Genomic DNA, 21,103 nt, shown 5'->3' with positions numbered 1-21,103 from the left:
AGACACAGACTGTGTATTTCCCCACTTCCCTGCCAGGTCTCCTGTATCTCCCATTATAAGCTGTGGCTCTGGGTTTTTCTTGGGATTTTAGGGGTTGGTGTTGCCAGTGAACACTTAACTTGCTTCTCCCTCCAAACCTGATAGTTACAAATGCACTCTTTGCGTCTTCTGAACAGTCAGTATCAGTCCTGCTGTAAGACCGCTTGGTCCACCTGCACAAGGTTGCACCACCAACTCCCAGTATCCAGCTTCCACGTCAGTCTGTCCTCCACAGGCCTAAGGAGGATCCCTGCAGTCTACTACTGGCATCCTGTAATGAGCAGACTTTCTCCTGGTGGCAGTACCCTCCTCTTCGGTTTTGAATTTCCTGGGATGTCCAGGCCTCAGCCTTGCTGCTCACACTGTTATCAAGTCCTTCCTACCTTTTTATGCTACATTGCTGGGCCCTCCCCAGCGAAACACAGCAATGCATCTTTTGATTCGAGGATTCAACCTTCATTCCTCCTCGCGGACACCTCTTCCCAGTACCTGTCAGGTAGATATTCTTCATAGCTCCTTTAACATTCTTCTGCTTCTCCGTACTTCCTGTATATAAAGGTTTTTTTATTCGAATACTGTACATTCTCTCTTTCTCCTCTTGCTTCTCTTTTTATTGCATCACTAATCACTTGTTCTTGTCATTATTATTTTTTATGTGACTTTTTTAAGATTCATGCCCTAATGGCACAAAATGTTATTTAAAAGCAAGAATTATACTTTATTCTACTTGAAGCACTTGTTTGCTCATCTCAGTGTTTTCTTTCCGGCACCAAATGTAAATTGTGAATGATTTGATCATTAGCTTTATTTAAAATATTGGCTGAACGAATTATGCTTTTAGAAATATAGCCATTTTGGTGGCCAACCTCCTAGTAGCAGTAAACTCTTTCTGGTTTATAATTGTGCATTTGCCCTGTTCTGCTACCTGTTTTTTAGGGCAGAGGAACCCCTTTTTGTTTGACTGCCCCACCTCTGCCCTCTACCCTGTCTGCCATCTGCATCGAGTAGCCCTCAGGGATAGCCAGGTTAAGGGTAGGAGCCATGGCGCTGTGTGCCCAGGTTTCTGTGAATGCACAAATATCTGTGTCCATGTCCTAATATGTGCTGCTATCTCAGCAGCATGTATTACCATAGATCTAGTATTAAGCAGCAGGCATGACAAATTGTGGGTGGGTGACACTATAAAAGGATCTTTTGAAGTCTTAACGTCCACGACCTGGGCTGCTAAGGGGCAGAAGTCAGGCTGCATCAAAAAAGGGGCAGTACGGGCAGTGCCAGTTTCTCGCAGGAGGGACCCTCCTCTAGGATTAAGAGTAGGGGTGGATGGGGTGCAATGCGGTATGAGATTTGCATGGTTAGTGTGTTGTGCACATGAAGTAGGAGATTGGGCCAGGACAGCGCTCGCAGTAAGATTAGAACAGCTATTGCTGTTACTGGGTGCAAACGTTCATGGAAGCAGAGAAAGGGCATTAGAAAGAACCGCAGCAGGCTTCCTGGAGCTCACCTGCAATTGCTGGAGAATTGTTTGTTCTCGAGTAAAGGACAGGGTTCTTGCCGCTTCAATGGAGGCCAAGACTTCAGATAGGCCAATAATAATATAGCAGTAGACAACCGATCCGTGAGCAAAAAGAGTGTGCAGTGGCTAGCGTCCGACACGGACTGACACAGACTGGCTTCGCCCGTCCACGCCAGCGCATTCGCACTGGGTTTGTAAGGAAGTACACACAAATAACTACAGAGCAATAAGGAATTGTAGTTCGATGCTGATAAAGAAAGCTGCGTGCAGAGGTTCTTCTCTGTTTTAAGTTGCACAGGTAATACAGCAGTTAAGTAATGTAAGAGCAGTGTCTACCAGTTCTAATAGATAGTAACTGTGAATAATAATAATTAAGAACCTACAAATGTAAAAAAATAACGGTGCTTTAAAAACAAGGATATTAATCAATAAATTAAAAGGTAAAATAAGGAACAAAGTAACTAGCAGTATGCAATCTAACAATGCCGATCTGCCTCTAGGGAGGCCCTTTTATACTGACATAGACTGGCTAAGCCCGTCCGCGCTGATACGTTTGCGCCGGGTTTGTATGGAAGCACGCGCAAAGAACTACAGAGCAATAGGGAATTGGAGTTCGATGGTGATAAAGAAGCGTGCGTGCAGAGGTTCTTCTCTGTTTTAAGTCGCAGGGGGTACCTACAAATGTTAAAAAATAATGGCGCTTTACAAGCTAGGAATCAATCAATAAATTAAAAGGTAAAATAGGCAACAAAGTAACTAGCAGTATGAAATCTAACCTGTTTATAGGAACACCAGATAATAGAGGATTGATAAACTCTAACAATCTCACCAAACGGATTCAATCAATTTTCATCAATGGTACTAGTTACACTGCCAGTGATTGCAACATATGATAGCCAGCATTAGCAATAACGCCTACTTGAGAACAACACCAAGTCAGCAGAACAACATTCATTAATTCTGCCAATTTGCTTGGAGATTGTTTGCCTTGAAAAAGCCCAGTACAGCGACACAGGTGTCTTCACTGATACTGATAGTAGATTACCTTCTGTTAGTGTATAAATGTGCACAAATTGCAATAACCAATAATTAAAAGTATTGCCACTCAAATACTTATTTACAGTTTTGACGAATGTGCTAAAACCAGCACATACACACGTCTACTATTGGTGTTTGATTATTACATTTTGGACAAAGATAAGAATGTCCATATCTGGATTATGTATGAAGCAACTATGCCACTTGATGGTAAATACAATGTATTCAATCATTGCACTTGCCACATGTATAGTAGGGTATTTTGCTGATAACTGAACAATGTCATGAAGAGGCATGAAGGTGCTTCCAAAAAATCATAATCGCAGAAGTGTGGCGAAAGAGAGCATACAGCAAAACATGTATAAATTGGTAATGACATTGTTCCTCTCCACACTCCATACAACTACCACATATGATGCAAAACCTAAGAATACAGTGAACTAAACCGATCCTAAGAATGGTGACAAGTACTACATACCTATTGTTGAAACAATAACTAAACTCCCAAAAACGAATAGTCACCAGTCCCTGAACTCAGCTCACTTATCAACATGTAGAAGTGCTACTGAATACAGAAAACATGAACATGGAGACAGCATCTTTCAGGGTCACTTTCGATCCATGTAGGGTCTATCAAATATTTAAGCCTTAATGCTCGCATGGGGTGGCTTTGCCAGCCATTAGGAGCACAGAAGCCTGAGTGAAGTGAGAGGTGAATCTGCATGTAATGTTGTGGGCATGCGCGAAAGGACTTTGTTCCATACAGACAGAAGCTCTGAATTTCAAGCAAATATGGGATACTCGCTGTACCCCCCCCCCCGGCGTTGTCTGGGTCTCAAGCTGACATGCAAGTGAGCCTCTGCTATAGCCTTGTGTATGTTATATTGTGTCCTACCTTCTTCTTGTGCAGTTTGAATGGGTGGGGTTGGTCAAATTCCACTATCGCCAGTACATCCCAGACTGATATGCCTACCTTAGGCCAACATTTCAGCCCCCCAACTGTTATGGGGCTGGAGCCAACCCCGAACATACAAACACACTTTCACAAATATATATATATATATATAATATATATATATAGATTAGTGCCTAGAATTCCTCAGGAATCAGATCTTCAGAGGTTTCTAAGCGTGAATCGAGGGATCGAACCTGAGCTGCTCTGCGTCGCCTTTCTTCCAAAGCGAGAAAGTTGCCCTGATCTATCCTCCCAATTGTGCTGCTTGATGTTACAGACCACCAAAATGGATCCATTAATTCATTAATTTTGTCTTTTGTATAGCACCTTTCACCATAATTATGGTCCCAAAGTGCTGTTTGGCTGAACGCCCTCAGAGAGACTGGAGTCCAAACTTGGGAGAAATTGTGAGGCGCTATTATGCGTGTGTGCATTTCCGCCATTACAGTTATTTTTATTTTTATTTATTTATTGAGTATTTATAAAGCACCTGTACAGCACATGGTGCTTCAAGGCATCACAAGACAAAAAAGGGGGCGGGGGACAGGGAAGAACAATAACAATAACGGTCCAACTAGGCCTTGTGTCCTTCGGATTGTGCAAGTGCAGACGGGGGAGCTGGGAGGTGATGTGGAAGGGATAATACTAGGGTGGGAAGGGAAGTGAGGGCAGAGAGGAGGCATACAGAAGCAAGGGGGGGAGTCCCCTGGGGATAGTGGAGTGCTAAGGGGAGGCCAGATGGGCAAGTGCCAGGGGATGCAGAGAGGTAGGTCCGCATGCTAGTAAGGGGGTGGACCAAACTTGGTAGGGATGCACACCCTGCCAGGCTAGTCATGGGAAGGGCGCCTGGAAGGGCAAGTTGAGGTTAGGAGGCGGGCAGGTCAGCAAGACTGCAGTGCTGGGGTAGATTTGACAAGGAGGGCCTGGTGCTCTTTAGGATTCAGAAGGTACCAGGCAGCCAGTCAGCGTGTCAGAGGGTGGCATTGGTAGGGGAGAAGCAAGGAAGAGGAGAAAAGGAGGGTCTTGAGAAGCTTCTGGAACTTAAGGAGATCCGGCTCAAGCCTGAGAGGGGCAGGGAGGCCATTCTAGAGGGTGGCTCCTATGGAAGAGAGATATCTATCCCCACTCTCTACTTAGAGAAGCATCTGATCTGCAGAGAGTTGGAGCTAGAAGACAAAAAGGGCCTTAGCAGGAAGATGTGGATGATGCAGAGGGTCTTGAAGTTGATCCTCGCAGCCACCATGAGCCAGTGGAAAGATGTTAGGGCTGGAGAGATGCAGTACCTGAGCTTGAGGCCAAGGATAAGTCTTACAGTCCTATTCTGGATTATTTGAAGGGGACGAAGGGGGGATAAAGGCAGATTGAGGAAGAGGCTGTTGCATTAGTCCAGCCTAGACAGCACCAGAGCTCTGGAGACACTGAGCCTCATTACGAGTCCGGCAGTAACCGTGCCGTAAATTCCGGCAGGTTACCGCCGGATTCATATTACCATTCCGCCTCTGTGATTGCCGGAATCACCGGGGCATTACAACCCCAGTGACCCGGTAATTCCAGAGGCGGAATTCTGTTAATCCCCATTCTCATGGAGTCCCATGGGACTCCATGGGAATGAGGAAGTGGAAACACCGGCACCATGCTGTAATAGTGCCAGTGTTTCCATGTCCACCTGCAGGCGGGTGGTGTTAAACCCGCCAGGTCAGACCTGGCGGGAGTGACACCTCCCGCCTGCAGGACTCTTAATCAGCCGGTCCGGAAAGAATGGTGGTGGCGGATTTACCACCACTGTTCTTTCCAGACCGGCTGACTCGTAGTGAGGCCCACCGTGTTTCTTGGGGAGGACAAGGAAAGGGAGAATGCCTCTGAGGAGGTGGAGTTGAAACTGGGCCTTCTTGGCAAGGTCTGCGATGTGAGGAGAGAAGTAGAGAGAGGAGTCGAAGATGACACTAAGGTTTTTAGCCTCACAAGAGGGTGAGGGGAGGGGGACCCATGGAGGGCAGCCAGAGAGTAGGAGAGAAGGAGGGAGCAGAGGTCCCAATGAGAATGATCTCTGTCTTACTAGCATCAAGGCAGAGATCATTAGTAGCACACCATGCCTGAATAGCAGTCAGACAGTCAGACAGTCAGACAGTCAGGAATGAGAGAGGAAGAAGAGGAGGCAGCTTGAAGGAGAGCTGTGTGACATCAGTATAACACTGGAAGTTAGGAGAGAAGGTGGAGCTCAAGTGAGCCAGAGGGGCACGGTAGATGTTGAAGAGCCATGATGAGAGGATAGAGCCCTGGGGGATGCTGCAGGTGGAGAGTGTGGCGCAGGAGAGAAAAGGGCCCAGTTGAACCTGCAGAGAGTGGTCAGAATGGAAGGAGGTCAACCAGTCTAGTGTCAGGTTTGTGATGCCAGCGGTATCATGGAGCCGATTTATGAGGTTGGCATGATTGACTGTATCAACGGCAGAGGAAAGATCGAGAAGTATGAGAACAGAAGGAGAGTTTGAATCGAGATTTTAAAGTAAGTCTTCACAGAGAGCAGTTTCCATGCCTCTGTCTGCTCTGAAGCCAGACTGGTGGTCATGGATAAAACCAACAGATTCAGTGTGGTGGATCAGTTGGGAGATGACCAGCTTCTCCAAGAGTTTACCAAGGACGGGGTAATGGAGATAGGGTGGTAGTTAGCCATGCAGGAAGGGTCGGCAGAAGGCTTTTTGAGGAAAGACTGCACAAAGGAGTGCTTGAGGGAAAGTGGCAAGGAGCTAGTGGCAAAGGAGTGATTGCAGAAATTAGCCAGGGCTGTAGCAAGGGAGGCAATGCTATCCTTGATAGTTCTGGAGGAGCAGGGGAGCACCTGTTTGGAGGAGACTTTCATAGAGAGGACTTGTTCAGAGACCTCTTCCTGTGCTACGGGTGAGAAGAAGAAGAGTAGGAGGGAAGGAGAGAGGGGGGGCAAGGGAGGCCTGAGCGCATGTGAGGGCGGAGGGAGGGTAGTATAGGAGAGGGAGGACAGTATGTCCTGAGTTTCGGTTGTGCAGTGGGAGGCCAGTGCAGTGTAGAGGGCCAGGGAAGGTAGAGGAGAAGTGGAAACTGCACTGGAATTGGCAAGTTCCTTGCAGATTTTGAACAATTCAACCGTGTTGTTGATGGCCACAGATGGTGTTGCACTCGGAGGCAGGCTTCATGCGTATCCTCGTGACAGTCACAAGTATGTGCAGGGTGTTGGAGATGGAGAGGTGAAGGTTAGCAAGGGCTGTGCTGGTGTGAGTGTCAGTGGCTGAAGTAGGAAGGGGAATGAAAGTCGTGGCAAAAGCAGCAACTGACACTCACTTCATTGGTCGAATGGCAGAGAAAGAGACTGGCAGTGTGTGCTGAGGTCCAGCCGAGGGACCCAAGAGATCCAGTTGAGAAGACAGAAGAGCATGGCCAGACCAGTAGAGCGGTGTGGTGACAGGGTTGTAGATGGTGATGTCAGCTGAGATGAGAACATTCAAGGTGTGCCTGGCTGAGTGCATCGGACCAGAGGGAAGAATGGTGAGGGAAAGAGAGTCACAGAGGCTGCAGAAGAGTCCAGTGGCTGCATCAGCAGAGTCAATGTGATATTGAAGTCTCAGAGGAAGAGAAGCTTGGCGGTAAAGGCCAACAGAGAAGAGGTGCCGTCAGCCCACTCCGAAAGAAAGAGTGAGACTGGACCAGGGGTACTGTAGATTGTCGCAAGTGTTAGTGAGAGGATAGGAGAGACACCAAGCCTTCAGACTAGGCATTCGAAGGAGAAATAGGATTGAGTGGCTATGATAGTAGCAGGGACCCATTCAGGGAACATCAGGGCCACTTCGCCTCCAAACCGGTTAGGCCTGGACTTAGAAAGGATCTTGTATCCCTCAGGGAGGAGTGTATCAAAAACAGTGACAGCGCTGGCAGAGAAATATGCCTCAGTGAGCGCGAGGCCATCAAGTTCAAAGTCTCCAAAGAGGTGATAAATGTGAAAGGAGTGTTTAACAGCAATGCAAGAGTTGACGGTAGCTAAGTGAAGCTGGTTGCCACCTTTGAAGGTCTTCTGAGGAGGGATACTGGGACGTAGTACACCCGTCAGTGGTAATGAAGGGGCTAGGGGGTGGCAGAAGGAGGAGTGGCAGAAGAAGGGAGGAAGTTGATGAGAGACAGAAGATGCCTATCAAGAAGGAGGAGGTAGGGCTGAGAGCCCTAGCCGATGACAGTGCCATTCTGGTAGACATTAATGATGCACCTAGAGGATGGGAAGTGTGCCAAGAGTATTGCCCATCTGATTCCTCCATTAATGGGTGAGGAAGAGAAGGGGGAGAGGACAGAGACCACATGGTTTGTCCATAGGTCTGTAGAGGGATCGACAAAGTTGATGTCAGTGACAGTCTGCCTGGAAGAAGCATTGACGTAGGTGTCAGCGATGGGCAGGCCAGGGTTAGAGACCAGGAGATCTTTCTTAAGCTTTTTTCTTCCAGGCTTTGAAAGAGAGGTAGTATAGGTGATAGAGTAGCAGTTAGAATAAATAGGGGGGATAGAGAACACCATGGAGGGAGAGTGCAGAGTGATGGAAGGGAGAGAGAGATGGAGAAACTGCACAATGCACAATGAACACACCAGGCGCCTAGCAGCAAGACAGTTGCAGATGAATCAGGTGCACGGCATCCCACCAGTCACCGCAAACATGGTATTGTGCTGCTCCACAGCAGAAGAGGAAGGAAGCCGAGCTCAGATGAACTTTAAACTCTGTTCTCTGGATGTTCTGTCCTTCTCTCAGGCGGTGGTTTCAGCATCCATCTCTGATGGTAACCCTGATGTTACTCTGTCCTACTGTGAGTCTGGAAGGACATTTTATTCTGATGTTGTGGTCAGTTCAGTGCTTTTCTGGGTTGCTGGTTGCTATTGGGATATGGCAAGGCTCCAACTGGGTCTTGGTTGAAGTGTTCCTTGTGTCTCCATCAGTCAAAGTCTAAAAACAACTGGCGTGCCAGAGGTTGCATCCCTCTGGCCCCTACAGGCTCTAGCATAGGGTAACACAGACCAGACAGATAGTTTAACAGTTAGGTGCTTATGCGAGTGGAACATTTTCACACTCGCAAGTTGGAATTCCCACAGGCCTGAATCGGCTCGTCATCCTTCCGTGAGCAATAAACTAAGACCTGTAAATTGGGGAACAGTAGCTATTATTTTTACAGCACTTGGAAGTAGGAGAAATCCAGCATGTGTCAGTCTACTAAAGGCAGGCATTGTTATATATATAACTGTAAGGACTGTTACTTCTTCTAACTGGTATTGTACAGAGATAACCAAAGGTACAGAGTCAACCAACCTGGATCTGGAGCAGCAGCAGTGATGGAAGTGAGAAGTCTCCTGGTGGTCCCCTTCCAAGCCGTAGCATACCTTGCCAGTATTAAGTGAGACCGCCACGGAAACCCTTTGGGGAATAAAACCCTGCTTGCTTCTGGGCGGATGGGTGTTCTTCTGACCTGGAGTAGTGGTGATGTAGTTCAGGCAACGTCCAAGGTAGCAGCTATTTCTAGCAGACAGAAGTAGAGGAAGGAGTCATATATTAGTGAATAGGTTTCAGGATAATCTGGAAACAGGGAACCTGAAGGAGAGTATAGTTGCCCTTGCATTCAGAATGCCTTGCCAGGACAGTGGGCCAGAGAGGAGTCAATATGTGATGGCTCTGCTTGGGCTATGCAAACAGAAGACGACAGAGAATACTTCGTAAAGGTGAGCATGTAAAGCATTTAATTCGTACCAAGCAGTGTGAGGGAGAAAGTCTTACCGCAGATTCACTTGTGGTTCTCCTGAGATGTAGTGCTGTAGCTGGAGCAGAGACAGAGCGCAGGCGTACTTCCGGAAAGGAAGACTGCATCGCGCGTTGCCATAGCAACTCCGAGAAAGGAGTGAATGCTATTAGAACAAAAGAATGTAAGTATCATACAGGGTGATTCCGGGTAATGGGCTAAGAGGGAAACGGATGAACAACGTACCAGGTTGAATCCTATCTCCTATCTCTGGGAATCACGCAAAGCAAAGAGTATTCTGAGCGCTGCTCAGGATCGATAATCGGGTGAACAATGTTACCTAAAAGAGGATTTAGATTAGTAAGAGATCCTTTCCCACACACACACACACACAGACAGAATAGGAAAGTCTATAGGCGAACTCATGGAGCGTTATGGAATGGAGAGAAGCAACGCGCAGAGGCAAAGGCAGAGAGCCAGATATTTGCCATCCCTGGCCATGGGGGCGGCGTCACATGCCGAGCAGTGGACAGGAAAGCTGGATTGTTGTAGGAGTTACAGCCTGTTAGGTGTATCGACCCACGTTCAAATTATTATGCTACAACATTTGGTGCTGTGGGCTAGAAAATCCAATATGGCCGAAAAGCCCACATTTGCGCCAGAATCCACGAAAACTGCACAGTTTTTGCACACACCAAAATGGTCGCCTGACCCGCCACCCACCAGTGCGAGCGTGATGGGCCGGAAGCGCCATGAGTGAAACGTGGTGCCAAAGGAAAAACAGCAGTGCCTGTTAGCTCAAAAACCGCTTTGAAATCACCTTTGTTTCTCTGAATGCAAGCTCAAAATGCCTATTTCAAACATTGCAAGATATTCAAAAATCTTACCGAACAACAGCAGACGTCTGGTAGAATGAAGTCTTGTGTGCATACCAAATCTGGAAAGATGAAGAGCCTAAAATAATGTTCATAACAAAACTGGCTGAGCTGTGGATGTCAGCACCTTAAGTGAAATGGGATTCAAAGCCACTAAAATCAAAAGGTTTAAAATAAATGAGTGACCTACTTTTGAGTGTCACATAGGTTGCAATTGTTTAAATGTCATAGTTTTGAACTTAGAATCAGCGTTCCAGCTGCATGTGTCAAAATTGTAAGTTTGATTTGAATGAAGAAAAATGGGAACAAAAGTGACCTTTGGCTGAAGCCTGGCTTAAAGGGACTGAATTCTGCCCGGCAACTACCCCCGACAGGAGTTGAAACTTGCCCAGCAACTGTATTCACAGGCCTGGCCTGCCTTATGCTGCCCCGCCAAAAGGAGATTACACCTCTCTGATTGAATCAGGGGAGGAGTACCTGAAACAGAACAATGAACTTCCCTTTGCTCCAAGCAATTGCTAAATCAGGGGGTCGTAAATGGCTTCCTCTTGGAAGGAAATGGGAGGGGCACTGCCTCTGTGAGCCAGCTGAGCTTGTAGGAAATGGAAAAACCAGAAATTCCCCCATGTGCTTTGGGAAACCACACCCCTCTGGACCAGAGCATAATTTTAGAAAGATGGATAATTCATAGTACATAATTGTCAAAATTATATCAATAATATCATGATTCCTGTGATTTTTCTGTGCACATTTTAAGAGGTGTTAGGACTCTGTGGTATGTTCTGGGGGGTAGTAGCGGAAAATAGGGTATTACTCCAAATGTATGTATGTTAAAAATTTGACACTTCATCATCTGATGCCCATATTCCTTGCGCACATTTGTGTAAATTCTGGAAAAGTTTAGAGGTTGTGTTCTGGATGAAAAGGGCAGAATTCTGTCAGAAGTGAACACAACATCTTACAAAGACAGGGATCGGATGGTTTGGTGCTACAGAAAATATGTTAACTGGACATATAATATTAGAAAAATTGTACATAGATAAATATGCATTTAAGTCAAAAATAGATTTGTGTGCAAAGTGACAAGGGGAGTGTTCTTTCTGTATGCCATAAAAATGATGTCTCATGACAGGGGATGACTCACAACTCTGTTCTCCAGTGAGAGCACAAAAAATCCTTTAACCTATCAGGATCCTCAGAGGGTTGGGCATAGAAATTCAGCCTTCCCACCCACTTTCAAAAGACATAAAAAGAGCCACGGAGACCCAGGTAGGGACATTCACTTCCCACTTCAAACTGATTTCTTGCGAAGCACTTTGACGGACGATATCCAAATTCAGGCAATATCCAGAGATCAGAACTTAGAAAACCAGACTCCAGACTTCAAATCCAGACAGATCCTGAGATCCAGGACCTAGACTCCAGAACTTTGAAGCAGAAGGCCTACTGCAAGCTAAAAGTATTCTCAGCTGGCCTTACAATCTTGCAAACTGATTTTAACCCAGACTTCCAAGGGGCACATCAGAATAAAACAGCCGGGCTGTGCTGTTCGCTTCTGGCTAGAACTTTTGCCGGAACCAGAGACCCAGACCAGACCGCGGTGCCAGTACCAGACCCAGCAAGCAGAGCTGTATCCCAACTGCAGACCAGACCCAGACCGCTGTGCAGTGCCAAGAACTTTTGCCAGAACCAGAGATCCAGCCCTGCAGAGCAGAGAGAACCGCAGCTAAACCTGTTGACCAGATCTGTGACGAGGCCCATTCCTTCCAAAATTAGGAGTGAGTATCCAGCCAGAGCTGTGCAAAACCAATCTCTTAGTTTAAAATAATCTAATTCAAACCATTTCCACCTATTTAGAACTGCATCATAGAAATTGTGTGTCCATTCTGTGATTTCAAACCTGTGAAAGTGTCATTTGTTGTTTGAATCTTACTTTATTTCTGAGAATCTACCTCCATTAAATCGTCTGTATCTTTTGAACCGCGTGTGCTAGGAACGAGATTTATTTATTTCATTTTAAAGCTCAGCTTTCCAACAAGCCCAAAACCGACTTTCCGCTCCTTATAGTTTTTCCGTAATCGCGCTTTACGCACTCGGAAAAAGTGCCGTGAATTGCAATTTGGCTCAGTTTTACCACACATTAAAAAAAAGCTGTCTTTTGCTTCCATTGCTGAAATTCGTTTTCAACCTGAAAATCCCTCATGAATCATTGCTAGTGTTGACCTGAACTAATTCAAAGTAGCTGTCACCCACCCTGAATCTCCTATAGGGAATTAAAATCATTTTTAGCATATTTTCACTTCATTGCAAATCACATTAAAACTATTTCTGCATGTTTTAAAAGCATACCGGTTGCTCTTAGCTTGCTAGGCGGGAACTAGAATGTGTATTGCATTTGATTGTATTCCTGAAAACTGTGTGCTCCCCTTCCATCTCCTTATATTGCATCGGGGGGGAAGGTGAATTGCCACAAGGGGAAAAGTGATCATATTATCTCTTGTTGAAACCATATCAATTTATTTCTGTGCTGCATTCGTTCCATCATTGCTTTTCCTTGAAACCACATAAAGTATTCTCAGCTCCCTTATCCTTTCTATACCAACTCCTAAGTGATTTAAAAAAAGTGTGCTAGTGTGATATTATCCATTGTTGATCACTGTCATATTCATAAGTGTGCTATCAAATATTAATATATTTATAAAAGTGTGATATATATAGATCTTGTTTAATTTTTCAATAAATCTTTTAATTTGCAAAACAAACCTACTTCTTGGCTCAGTGAGGTCAGGGGGATTCTAAGAGAGGGGCGTTATACAAGGGTTTATCATCCAGATCTATGAACTTGTCATAAAAATATATAAATAAGGGCTTCCCTTGGGCATCCCAGACTAGGCATTGACTTAGTTGGAGTGCTGAATTGAAGTCACTTAACAAGCCCACCATGTTAGAGGAAGCGATGCGGACAATACCAACCCGGCTCCAACGGTGCCATATGGACCAGCATTGCCTGTGAGACATGACAATAACGGGGTGGCTTCAGGGTTTCTTCCCCACAGATTAGAGTGCAATGAAACGTACAACCACAGTGAACACAACTCAGTGACTATTAAAACAAGCATGTCTCAAGAGTTATGTGCTCACCTTGGACCTAGGGCCAGCACGATCTTTGCAAATTCGAATCCCATCAAGGATGACTTTGCGTTTCATTTTCTGAAGACATTAACTTGTATGCCATTCGATTGGTTGACCAAAGCAGACATCACAACAGTGCTAAGAGGCGGGTGGCATGCAACATGAGGTGCTACATAAAAGCATGTTATTGTTATAGGTTCAGGACACGCCCCCACCTTAGTGGAGCTCAGAGCAAGAATACGGAAACTCTACTAGCTAAGACAGTATGAAGCGTCAAACAACCGTCTGATTGGAAGTAATTGTGCTTTATAAATGCTGCCTCACATCACGTTTGTGCCACAGTGATGGCAGAAGCACAGGTCACCTCGCTGAATGTCAGAGCATGCAGGCTGTGATGTCGGACCTGGTGGCGTAAGGTGTGATCAGAACCCCCTTTCATGGACCAGCGATGTATGTCCGCAATCTGCCAGTAAACACAGTGGCATGGGGAAATGCTTGTGAGGGCTGGCTTCTCAGTCACAGCCAGAAGGCAGGGGCTGGTAGTGCACGCCGGCCACGGATGCTCACCGGCTCCCCAGGGTTTGATCCGCCTTACGGTCAGGCAATCAATGGGGCTGAACACACAGCATGAGAGGGAGCGGGATTGCCTTTCTCAGCACTCATCTTGATGATGAGATGGTGGGGGCCCTCCTTCATGCCCTCCAAGCCTGTAGGGCCCACACTTGCTGTATGTGGACATCGCTCCTCATGGGCACCTCCTGGGTCTGATCTGCCATATGGTCGGACTCACAGCAGGGCCCGGCTTATCTATCACAGAGTTCACTTTAGTGGTGAGATGCTGGGGACCTCCTTCACATGGCTCAAGTCTGCGGGGCTTGTGCTCACTGCCGCCGACCTCACTCCTCCTTGGCACCTTTAGTACATGGGCTCCACGATCCGCTCCCTTCATGGCTACCATCTTATCGCCACAGGCAGCTATGTTTCGGAGTTCCATTCTCACCCGGAATCAGCCACACTTAGCTTTCACTTCAATATATTGAGGGATCAGACCGTTAAATGCATCTTGGTCAGTTTTAGCCCAGAAGATGTTGCATTGTAGTGCGAATTTCAGGCCCAAGAGGATGCCTATCCCCTTGACTCACAGGAGATCCATCATGCCCACCAAACCAGAACCATAAGTAGTGTGAGGGTGTGGGTGCCCAAGACCCAGCAAGTCACACATAAGGTAAAATATGAACTAAACAGGGTGGTTTGTGTATAAGGAAGTGTGAGAAACCTGAGTATATCCTCACTCCTACTCCCCTAAGAGTAATGAACAGTTTAACATTTCACCACTTTAATACTGAGAAGAAGAAGAGGAGACTAAGAGTAATGAACACTACACCATTTTAGCACTTTAGAACTGGGACGAGGAAGATGCCTACAAAGAGCTGTGAGGGTCAGGCAAGTCTCATTAGAGATCCACACCTGCACCCTGTAAAGGGTCTGCAGATGTATGAAGGGAAACCAGTGGAGCAGAACATGATCAACAGGGAGGTCTGTGTAGGGGAAAGCAGCAGGGGACCTTGCTTGAGAAGAGGCAGCCGTGGTTGGACTAGAGTAGGATCCAGGATGCCAGCAAATATCCCCAAAGGCTTGCAGAGCCCAATTCTAGTGGGCTGTGTGCTTGGTGCTGGTCTGGGAGCCTCTGTGATAGAGGGCTAGCAGCAGGGCTTGTGGCAGAGCCCCAAAGAAGAAAGGACACTGCCCGCGTCCAACAAGAAGCATTTCCAGTGCCAGCTTTGGAAGCGGAAGAAAAGCAGCGGGAACCGACGGAAGGAGACGCAGAGAGCCGGTGAGTGCCGGGGAGGACGCTTGAACACTGGGACGCTCCTATTATGCAAAACAAATGCATATTGAATACCAAATTGAATATAATCTTAAAACTAAGCACAACAAATGCACATTGAATACCCAACTGAAAGTAAACTTAGGATTTTAAAAAACGAATGCATATTGAACACCAAACTGAATGGAAGCTTAAAACTAAGCAAAATAAATGCATATTAAATACCGAACTTGGAATACTGAACGGAAACTTTAAATTAAACGGCATGACTGCGTACTGAACGCTGAGTTGAATGAAACCAAGCATATTAAATACTGAATGGAATAAAACCTTATGGGCAAAGCAAATGAAGAGAACAGCCAAGGTGCCCATGTGAGACGAATTACAGAAAAGGGTGCAAGTGTGACAGAGTACCATACAAAGGTGGGGGATGAGCAAACCCCTACCCCCCCCGAAAGTTAACTTTAGGAGTAAATGCATTGCGGCAAGGCCAAAGACTGGCAAGAGGCGTGTGACACTTAATGGCAGAGCCACAAGGCTGACAAAGAGAACCTGGAGTAGTGTAAACCAAGACACAAAGCCAAGAGGCAGATAAAGAGGAACTAAGTAAACATGACCTGGTGCACAGGAGCAAGTTCCAAAGAATCTGTTTTGGCTGAAGAGCCCACGGATCCTGTTTGCGTGACTTGTGATGGATGGACCGTGTGGTCTGACAACTGCACCTAGAACCATGAATCCTGAATACTGAAAACCAAGAACATTGTTGTGGTGAAGATAAAGTCTTGGGGAAGGGCACTCTGAAACTTCAGGAACTACATGTGTGGGCTTGAGAACGGAGCCTCAAGATCTTTTGTTTTTGAACTGTGTTGCTTGGAACTTGGGGAAGGGAACCTCCAGGAATGTTTAGACCTATATTGCCTTAACAGTAATCTTGAAACTTTTGTATAACTTTCTTACACTTGGGGAAGGGGAGCTGGAAATGAACTGGGAGCTGGAAGAAGATCAGAACTTTGAGTTAAACACTATTTATTTTATTATTGACAACCCCTACACGTTGTTCAGCTGTAGTTGTGAGGGCAAGTATAGGTGTTGGACACAGAGAGCCTTTTAAGTTGAACTCTTTGACTTAGACTTTCCTTAGTTTCATTCAGGTAGCGAAATCACACCGTATCATAGGGCAAGTTAGGTCTTCCGCCATCCTGACATTTGATTCAATAAAGTATTTTATTTTGAACTTCAAGTCTGTTGTCTGTGTCTTGCTTCATAATGCCTTCACAGAAGCTACAATTCGATTTGCTGTTGTTAAAAGTAGCTTCATTCTTATGGCAGAGGTGTTGCGCAATACTGTTTGTTTTGTATGTGAGTGCAGGGTGTGTGAAATTAGACTACGTCTTTTGCTATTTACTAAGGTGCAGGGTGAGAAAATGGATTAATTTTACAAACAACATTGTTTATATCCTCGGCTCTGTATTTAAACACGGAGCACTGCTACTTATCACCTAGATTCAAAAAGAAGAGCACGGCCTAAAATGTGTAGACAGCAACTGAGTGATTGATATTAGAAACACCTTATGCAATATGTTGCTACCTTACACAAGTAGGCTAAATGCAGAATATGGCTACCTTACACAACTACGATAAATGCAGAGTAAGGCTACTACTATGATGGTAGAGGTATATTTTCATTTCCATTGCAGAGATTTTTTAACATTAATTTGTGTAGAGAGAGGATTATTACACAAACTCTAAATGGCATCATTATCTCACTCATCTAGAATGTAAGTGGATATGGTCACCAATAGTATCAAAGTTTTGCAAAGAAGATCACTGGGGCAGGGTAAGGATTATAAAGCATCTATAATAGTGTCAAACCTTTGTTAAAAATGATATACTCAATTTGTTGTCTTGTAGGCTGAACATAGATTTAACTTTCTGACTTATCTTACTAGCTGTCTTTGTTTGATGCCTTTGTTAGCATGCCAAGACTGTGGTTCTGAATCCTTGAAAAGGCAGTTCAACAGCAATGAAGCATTGTGACATAATGATGAGGAAAAAACGACATTGTTTTCTTTTAAAAATGCTTGCATGAAATTCACTTGTCCAGGAATTTCACATTTTCCTGAAAGTCACTTAACTCAGTACAACTTGCGATGGATACACAAATGTATACCAAATTATTGGAAATGTTCATGTACTGCTCTAGGACAGAGTTACTTCCTCTGTCCTCTATAAATCAGTAGATCCAAAAACTGAATGTGATTGGCATCCACCAATTAAGTCCATTTCATATATGACTGTGAGAGTCCTTGGGCATCAGAAAACATTGTCAGTCTGACAACATTAAGATACAGTTTAGTCTGCAAATGTATTCTAATGGTCATATCTATGAGTTGATTCAAATCTCCAATAAGAATTGGACCTCAGAAAAGATGTAGTCAGTGATATTTACTCCATGAAATGTCTACGAAAAACCAAGCATATCTACTGCTGCTTTTAATCTGTGTTGAGTAAAGCTAGTATATGTGATAACTTTAGGAATTGTACTATGCTCTTAAAGACAATGATGTGATGATTAGCCACACATTACCAATGACTTACAAAACTCTATTTTATTGTGCCATGGAAAAGTTTTTTTTTCTTTAAATATTGAAGAGTTGACTGCACTCCATAATAGAGAGGAAATCGTATTAAATGCAATGGATCAGATATGACATTTACTCAAGTGATACATTCCCCTAAATTAGCAAATTGATAGTAAAGCCTCATTAGGTCAAGCAGATTTCATTGTCTCTGAACTGAGCAAGGAATGGATGTGTTCTGCACTCTGCAATCTCCCTATCCTTGTTTTCTGATATGGTCAGGGTGTCAACCTATTTCAAACATGTTCACTTTACCTTGAGCTCAGACTGACACAACTAGATCCATGGAGTTGGATGTCAGATCTTTGAAAGCATTCTCCCTGTTTCCCAATTGTGTTTCTAGTTAGCAGTGGGAGCTTTATTTATGTAGATGGACTCACTGTATCATGTGCAGGTATTTGGGTAGCCCATGGGGACCAAAGCAGGCTCTTCCTAGTCCAAGGATTGGCTGAGGAAGAGGCAGAAAACATGATATCCATTGGTAGCAGAAGGGAAATGGAACTCACTACATTATATTACTCTTTGCTCCCTTAATACAGTTTGCCCTCTCCTCACAGCCACCACAACATCTGTTAAAACATAATGCAGATGCACATTTATGGATGTATTGTAATGTAAAGGATAATAAACATAAAAGACGGTCTGCTAATAAGTAATTAGTGAATTAGTGAAGGAGCTTGATGGATACAGGGGTTGTGTTGGACTGAAGGAATATGTCTGCTTTCCAATTAACTCCCATTCCTGTATCCACTTCCCATAGGACTGAATCGCCTGTTGCATTTAAGGAATAATCATTTCAGTCTGGGTGTGCTGAAAATCCAAAAATTCTTAGGGCTCCCTTTTTTTACATCCTGTACATCAAAACCATTGTAATCAAGCATCACCTAAAAGTAGTGGCCAAGATCAATCCAACCAATCCTCAATCCCTTCCTGGGGCAGAACGTCGATCAAAACTCCCATCAGTCTGACTGGCATTTTGAAGCCTTGTATGGAATTGTTTTAGTGAATAAACAAACATTAGGTTGTTCTTGTACAATGCAATCCCTTAGAGAAAAACAAACCACTAACCATGGGCTGAGCAGACCCTATTGTTAGATTCTATAGCCTCTAGTACCACTGTAAAGTTTTGCTTGCAAAGCTCAATGTTGATACTTAGACAACATGCCAGGGGGGGATGTAACTTGAATTAGTTAACTAAAGCTAGAGAAACGTTGGCTCAATTCAGGTTTTCACTATTAGGACATACTTGTGTAATTGGAGTGCATTATGCTTGGTGATGCAGTCAACATGCCATGAAGATTGCTTTTTTATTTGTCATAAACTATAGAAAATGTATATATATTTTTAAGTTCATGTTTTAATTTATGTAATCGTTGTGTGTTTACATTTAGGTACATCAAAATCGGAGACAGAGAGTGTGAATTCAACAAGAATTTCCGTCTCATCCTTCACACAAAGCTGGCCAACCCCCACTTCAAGCCCGAATTACAGGCCCAAACCACACTTATCAACTTCACTGTCACATCAGATGGCCTGGAGGACCAGTTGTTGGCCCAGGTCGTCACTGTTGAGAGACCAGATTTAGAAAAATTGAAGGTAGGCAAATATTGTAGCAGGTCATGCATGTCATGTTATGTGACATTTACATAGCACCTAACTGCCATTGTCATGTCCTCAATGTACTTCACTGAAGTCGCTGAATTCACAAAAACATCATGTGTGTGCAATGACTGTAGTAACATTCCCATTTAATGGGTGATTCAGTAATGCTTATGCACTGGGAACACTCTTTTAAATTATGTTTCGCTACTTCAATGAATATGTATGAAAAACATAATAAAGGAAGACATGTATACACATTATTTCTACATTGGAAGTAATCAATAAACATAACTCTAGATCATTGCATCAACGTTGCTGTTGGTCATGCAGGAATCTCATTGAATCTCATTTGTATGAATCCCTCTTTCACTGATTATAGTTTTAACTCATTACCACCATGATCTATTTGTTAATAACTTTTTCATGTATGTATTTTTCCCCAGTCCCTTTACCCTCTCCCTGTCTCATAATTCGCAGTTACGCAAATAGTTACAAGCAATCATTGGGGGCCATTATCAGAATAAACCCTCAGAGAGAACAATATCTCACAACATTTTCTGTAGATATACCTGTTACATTCCTCCCCTTCACCTTGTTCTTGGCATTAAGTTATGCTGAGTCACAGGTATTAGGGTTATTTTTAGATCTAACAGAAGGAGCTCTAGCTTTCTGCCAGATCTCCCAAAAATCTATATTAGATGGTTATAGAAGATATGTATTATGCTCCTACTTTTCAACTTAAACATGACTTCATGTTTGTTCCACTGAGGCCCAGACATTAAGGTCATTTTTAGATTTTCTAGACCACGCTTTACTTTTCTACCACAGCTTGTGAAGATATATATAAGATAACAAACATAAAATGGGAATAATGCTATTGTGTCTTCTAGTATTGTTCTGTCCTTGAAGGCACCAGCTTCCACATACTGTTTGTCTCAGGTCCGGTTAGAATACTTTGATCAACAGTACCTGTATCGCTAGCCCCCTCCTCACCTGAGTCTGTGTGGACGTCTGATGATTCGTTTGATGAAAGCTCCGGCCTTCTTTCTCTCCAGGAGCTGTTGGGCTTCTTCTTTGTTTTCTTCTCCTTTGGTTTCCAGAGATAAGGATGGGCTCCTCAGGAGGCCACTTTGCCTATAGGGCAATTTTCCTGGCAGCAGGGACCCAGGAGAGCCCACCCCACACCAGGGAAAAGCCTTGCTGAAAAACCCTGGTAAACTCCGTTGGATATTGGTTGTAAAGAGCTGTAGGTTCCAGTACCAGCAGCCGTGCTGATTGCTTGGATGTGTCGGACTGCGGATCCCAGCATGCAGTGTTGTGGAGTAGATTGTAGAGGGCTGCTAATCTGGCGGGCTGTGCTGAAGAGCGGACAGCCGTAGCAAAACGAAGTCCGTGGGTGCTACGTGTAGAACACCGAAGAGCTGAATACACGTGAGTGGGCACAAAGAAAGGACACGGGAAGGCAGAAGGGGGGAAGGTTCCGTACCGAACTTGGACACAGACGGAAGGAAGTGAAGGAGAACAGCAGCGAAGGAAAGATAAAACAAAGAGGCAAGCGGGAAGGGATAATTGGAGAAAGACTGCCGCAGGCGACAAGGAAGAAAGATACTGCGGCAGCGGTTGAGTAAAAATAAAACAAGGGCTCCGCCTGAGAGCGGAGAGAGCAAAGATACTGCGGCAGCGGTTATGGGGGAAAAAATAACAAGGTCTCCGCCTGAGAGTGGAGAGCGCACTTTTACTGGCC

General features: G+C 44.7%; 1 protein-coding gene across 1 annotated transcript in view; it reads left to right on the top strand.

Moving 5' to 3' along the window:
* Nucleotides 1-21,103, top strand: part of DNAH11 (dynein axonemal heavy chain 11) — a 4,227,155-nt gene that overhangs the window by 3,420,787 nt on the left and 785,265 nt on the right. The window contains exon 66 of the mRNA XM_069648254.1: nucleotides 19,149-19,353. Coding sequence (XP_069504355.1) covers nucleotides 19,149-19,353 — 205 coding nt within the window. The remainder of the gene's footprint in view (nucleotides 1-19,148; nucleotides 19,354-21,103) is intronic.

The sequence above is a fragment of the Ambystoma mexicanum genome, chromosome 2q, assembly GCF_040938575.1.
Source record: "Ambystoma mexicanum isolate Mex_15411 chromosome 2q, UKY_AmexF1_1, whole genome shotgun sequence".
NCBI classification, from domain to species: Eukaryota; Metazoa; Chordata; class Amphibia; order Caudata; family Ambystomatidae; genus Ambystoma; species Ambystoma mexicanum.
The sequence above is the reverse complement of the archived record's forward strand: the minus strand, read 5'-3'. Positions and strand labels throughout refer to the sequence as shown.